The 6,000-nt window shown below is 36.4% G+C and overlaps 1 protein-coding gene across 2 annotated transcripts in view; it reads right to left on the bottom strand.

Annotated features, from left to right (window-relative positions):
* Nucleotides 1-2,618: 2,618 nt before the first annotated feature.
* LOC128686621 (uncharacterized) overlaps nt 2,619-6,000 on the bottom strand; it is a 44,606-nt gene continuing 41,224 nt past the window's right edge. Inside the window, exons 9-10 of one of the 2 annotated variants that reach the window (XM_070084282.1) lie at nt 4,573-4,734; nt 2,619-4,096 (exon numbers count right to left, since the gene is read on the bottom strand). In XM_070084282.1, coding sequence (XP_069940383.1) covers nt 3,866-4,096; nt 4,573-4,734 — 393 coding nt within the window. In that variant the 3' untranslated portion in view covers nt 2,619-3,865. The remainder of the gene's footprint in view (nt 4,097-4,572; nt 4,735-6,000) is intronic. The other variant, XM_070084283.1, reaches the window with a different exon arrangement.

Genomic DNA, 6,000 nt, shown 5'->3' with positions numbered 1-6,000 from the left:
TTTGTATTAAAATTAGGTAAATCAATGTCATCATTGCTAAAGGGTAACTGTGCCAAAGTGCATTTGTTACACACAAAATGAATTCTGGCACCGTTGCTATAATTGTACATACATCCATCATGCACCCACCCCTTACACATTTTACATAAGGTGCCTTTTCTGTTTTTCATGCATACTTTAGTACAGTGTATGCACCTGTTTGGTGGTGTTTGAGATAATAATGGCTGTATTGTCTCACATTGACCTCTGTATGCATTACATATGGAGTTAAGGTTATCATTCCTAGCTACTAGACTGTCATTATCACTGTCATTTATCTGTCTGTTTTGCCTCTGCACAATAGTTTGAGGTCCTGGATTAATTTGGATATCACCACTTAAGAGTGCTACAATAAGAGCTGTGTGCCACTGTTTTTGTTTGGGTATGCGGTGTTGCCATACCTTGCGGCGATAGTGACATTTACTTTTCTGGTAGGATGGCAACTGTTGGGCTTTTACTGTCCAGGGCGCTGTTACTCCATTCACCTTTTCCAGCTCCCATGACTGATTTCTTTCTTCATGGAATTGAAGAAGAAAGATAAATATAATTATGGCAGCCTGTACCCCCCTAATGCCTGCCATTTTCACTCTTCGCTCTTTTACTCATATACAATAATATTTATTTCTCTTTTCCAGTCACCTAGTACACTTAGTATCTGCTTTAGCAATCACCACTGAATTACTTGTAAATTTTCTTCTTCAAAACCCTCTTCACTGCTCACTTTTCCCTTAATTCACAAACCCCTTTCAGTTAACCCCTTATTACACACTCCCCTTCCCACCTCACTTCACAGTCCGGCTTCACCTATTAACTTCTAACTCCTTTCCATTCTGGTAGACCAGAAAGGTTTAATCAATGGTTTTATCTTTCTAAATCCCCTTCAATTCCATTTATCGGGGGTTGTGTGGTGTTGTTGACTGCCTGACCTGGTCTGCTGACTCGGCCATTTTTAAAACACTGAGGGAAGTAAACGCCACCTACAACCTGACTTTCCTTGAGTTTATAGATACATTTGGCGTTTTCTGCTATGATTCTCTCACTGTACACTGGTCAGCTGAATATAGGCCAGCTACTAAAACATTAACCTTGACTGTTTACCTATTCACTTCTTTCCCACGACTGGCACTGAGGGATAACCGTCCTATAACCTTGGAGTTTTGTACTGCTGATTTGACGATGTCTCCTGTGTTTCCCTCTCATTAGCACTGGTACAGGTGATATGATGATGGTACAGATATGATGCTACTGTCAACAGATGAACGTCAGTAAAGATGAGAATTTCGCTTCGCTAGTTGTACGTCTGGCAGTAGCTGGTGTTTGGATGTCGGTCAGCCATGTTTAAATGCTCAATTCTTTCCCTCGTTTGGCACTGAGGAAAAAGTCCTACAGACCTGTCATTTCCTTGGAGTTTTGTTGATCAGGTTTTCTGCCATGTTGTCTTCCCGTTGAACACTGGTGCAGTTGATATGGAGGTCAGTTATTTCATTGTAGTGGAAAACGTCTCATGTCTGGTTCACGTCTGGCAGCAGGTCTGGTACTTGAATGCCGGTCCCTCTTTTGTCACATTTAGTCCATTTCGTTGTCGTCACCGTCAGTTTTTATGTCACTATAGGTTCCTTGCATGTTGTTGCAGCAGTACTTGCAATTTGGCCATCACTGGAGTTCGGATAGGCCCAGGGGATGGCAAGATATAAGAGCAGCCTTGTTGCTGCTTGCTGCGGCTGCGGCTCCAGACGCAGTATTCCAGTAGTATTCCAGCCCAGAAAGAATAAGCGATTTAAATAGGATTATCATTGGCTTAGCATCTCTAGTCTTGAATGTTCTCATTATCCATCCTATCAGTTTCCTCGCAGATGTGATAGTGGCATTGTTGTGGTCCTTGAAGGTGAGGTCTTCGGACATTACCACACCCAGGTCCTTCACATTACTTTTCCGCTCTATTGTGTGATTAGAGTTTGTAGTATACTCAGTCCTAGTTATTATTTCCTCCAGTTTTCCATAACAGTCTTGTTGGCTCCACTATTTGCTGACTTATGGTGTGTGTGTTGCAGAAATTCAGCAGCTCCTGTGTGTGTGACCTTTCATCTGAGCTACCTCGGGATTATTTCTGCTACAACATTATTTGCTATATTCTTCCATTTTGTGTGTCTTGGATTGAAGTCACCAAGCAGCAAGATGTTTGGGGATGAGGCTGGAAAGTTATTCAGATAGGAGTCAATTTTTGACAGTTCTTTGAACTGTTGGGAAGTTGCATCCAATGGCTTATATACAAGTACAATGACTAAGTTTTGGTTCTCGATTTTTGTCAGAACTTCAACTACATCAGGTGCTAAAATGTAATAAGTTCACTATTTTGCCATTATGTTATATCATAGTGACTATCTGTCCACTGAATTTTGTTTACCATTACTTAATATAGTCCCTTATATATTTTCTCCTTTATTTTAGCTTTATATAACTACCTTAGTTCATATATTCACAATTGTTAAAATAATCAAAGTGCTATTCTCAGGGGCTAAAGTGTAATAAGTTCACTATTTTGCCATTAAAATACTCCAGGTGCTATTGACTACCTCAGGTGCTACTGATTTTGCTTTTAATACAATCTTTTATTACTATATACATTAGCTCCTTTATTTTAGCTGTAAATATCTACTGTAATTCATAAACTCACTTGTTAAAATAATTAAGGTGCTATTAGATGCTTAAGTGTATAACTGAATTCTCTATTCTGTAATAATCCCTTTTTCTTTCAAATTTTTACAAGTTTTAGATTAATCACGGAGTCTTAAATATAAAATATAAAATGAAAAGCAGGAACCATACAGCATATGAAGTAAATAAAAATCTATGAAAAATTCTAAACATGTCAGGGTCATTCAGTAAATAGCTTATAAGGAGAAAAATCCAGAAATATACATTGGGACTATGGTATCAAGAGAAAAAAAATATACTTTCATGGCAAATACATATTATTCACTACTTAAAAATAGTGACTAACACTAAGAATCAGTTCATGAGTACTATAATCTTAATTACTGACAATTTAGGTGCTCATTCTATTTTAATGACAAACTTTTATAGACAAGCAACACTGCATGAGAAGTATGAAGCTTAGTACTCTAAACTTTGACATCATATTGTTCAATCATTCTTTACAGTACCCAATGATTGAAGCTGCAGTAATGCTTGAGCTGTCCTTAAGTACAAGTGAGCTAATCATTAAATATGAAAGTCAATGTATAATATTCACAGCCTGTACAACAACTAAAAACAATTATAAATTTGGCAAATTAAAATACTCTGTACTTAGCATGTTTTAAATTATCACTCTCAAAAAAAAAAAATACTAGGAAGACTCAAATACTACAGTAAAAATAATCCATGCAAAAACATTTAGTCAAGGAAGACTTGTTCATTTATTTCATTGGAGCAATGTGGTTGCTTTTTGCCCCTTTATGCCCAATAAAATTAATCACGATACATTTTGCCCTTAACGTCAGCCCATACTTTTACCAATACGTACCAGGACTGTCAATGACATTCATTTGTTCTTATTTGACAACCCAAATAAAGTAATCTGCTATACTGTACACTGCAGTAAAGTGCAAGCACACAGCTGCTTCACTATTTAAATCCATAAGACACTAATCTTTCACTTGTGATTATTTTACTGCAATGCTGATTCACTTCATTTGGTGCAAATGTAATCCAGCTTCAAGTCAACTTTCATACACCTTACCATATATACATCCAAGAATGGCTAAAATTAGAATAAAATTTATACTGACATTATAATAATGTGTTTACATTTTCTTTCTGTGGCTCACTGTGGCTTTTCTTTAGGATTGGGATTGACAGCTAAATCTTCTGCAGCTGCCTGAATGCACTCATTAGAGCAGAAGAGCCAGTTCTTAGACATCTTGAATCGCTTACCAAGGAGAGGGTCTTTACAAGAATAACATCGGAAGCACTGGGGGTTTGCATGATAAAAGTAACCTCGATGGCCACAACGGTTTTCCTCTGGTGGTATTTTCTCCTCACATGTCTCGCACATCTAAAGAAAATGGTAAAGAACTCAATGTAGTAACAGCTAGACTAAAACAACTAAATGACTTATCTAATGAAGTAAATGTAAACAAATATGCAGAGAAGTTAAGACCACTTAAATTTGTTTTGAGTGCATATACTGAAATAACCTTATAGCTCCATCCAGAATTAACTATTACAATGCTAGATTATTACTGTATTATTACTGAAATTCATGAGGAAGTGCTAAAACCATGTCATACAACAATTAGGGAATGAGGGCTAATCAGGTTCAATCCCAGTAAGGGTTAAGTAACTCGAATTCTTTGAATCAAGAGCCCTTCACTAGCATCAAGGCAACCTCCCCTACCTTTGAAGAGTGACAGTGCTAAATGTCATAAGTGGTCTTATTCTTACAGCTCTGCATGTCAACAGAAATAAATTAAATGTATCCCATCATTAATGAAAAATATAAAAACCTAAATATTGAATATGATATACAACCTTAGCTAAACAAGCCATATAGCATGGAAGGCAATATGGATAGCCATCTTTGTCTGGTACATATCGCTGTCCTGCCATTGGTGTATCACAAACGTTGCAGCAGAAATGATGAATGTGCCAATCAAAACCATCTGCTCGAGTCCATGAATTCCCAAATATTAGCTGTAAAGAACACAAATTAGTAGTTTTTAGTATTTTAGTACTTTAGGGCTAAGGTAGGTTGGGAACAAAAACTTAAAGTAGATTTTAATTACAAAGAAACTAGGCTCAAGTAGAACAAACATTTGATTTTTGATGATTTTTCTGAAGACAGGTAAGCCCTCTTGAGTCTGTTTTATGGGTCTTTAACCCTTTCAGGGTCCAAGGCCCAAATCTGGAGTCACGCACCAGTGTCCAAGAATTTTCAAAAAAAAAATTTGTTATTTTTTCTTATGAAATCGTAGAGAATCTTTTTGTGAAGGTAATAAAACAAAAAGTACGAAATTTAGTGGAAAATTGACGAAATTATGCTCTCGCGAATTTTGATGTGTCGGCGATATTTACGAATCGGCGATTTTGCCAACTTTGACTCCCATTTTAGGCCAATTACATTATTCCAATCAACCAAATTCTTAGCTATTTCACTAGTATTACTTCTATTCTATCGATTGAGCACAAGAAATCACCAAGTCAACTGTTTCAACTACAAAATAAAGTGATCAGAAATTGTTAATTTGGCCAATTTAACACAAAGTTCAAAATATTCCAATTTCAAAATAGGGTCCAGAATAAACAATGTAGGCATTCCTGGCACTAAACTAACATTTCCTCTGTTCATTAGTTATGTTTTGAGGCTTTACAAATAAATTCCATTTTGATTTTTTATTCACATAATGAATTTTTATTCACACCAAAAAATAGAAGATTTACTGTTATGCAATACCGTAATAATTGTATAAATATCATCAGCATATTTGTGAATGTATATTAGACCCACCAGCTGACATGTATTAGACGTGTGAGGTCGTTTGTTTACTCTTGAATATCGGCAAAAATTTAACATTTCCGCTACTTTGAGCTCAGTTTCAAGCCATTTCCAGTGATAAAACCAATCAAAATCATCTCTATTTCTGTAATATGTCTTCCATTCTATCAAATGAGACCAAGAAATCGCAAATAAAGCTATAAAAAACATACAAAAAAACACTGCAAAGTTGCTGTTTTAATCGAAAAATCATGATTTCAGTTTTTTCTCTCATTATACACAGTGTGCTGCAGGATCTGTTTTATGTGGTGCACACATACCACATAGATGTATTCTCTCATATCTAGGCCCAAATGTACCACTCACAGTTTATCAGAGTGAGCTGAGCTCATGGCGTAGATCTACGGTTTGGACACTCACCGTAAAGCCGTAGATCTACGGGACGGACCCTGAAAGGGTTAATA

The sequence above is a fragment of the Cherax quadricarinatus genome, chromosome 12 (genome assembly GCF_038502225.1).
Source record: "Cherax quadricarinatus isolate ZL_2023a chromosome 12, ASM3850222v1, whole genome shotgun sequence".
NCBI lineage: Eukaryota > Metazoa > Arthropoda > Malacostraca > Decapoda > Parastacidae > Cherax > Cherax quadricarinatus.
The sequence above is the reverse complement of the archived record's forward strand: the minus strand, read 5'-3'. Positions and strand labels throughout refer to the sequence as shown.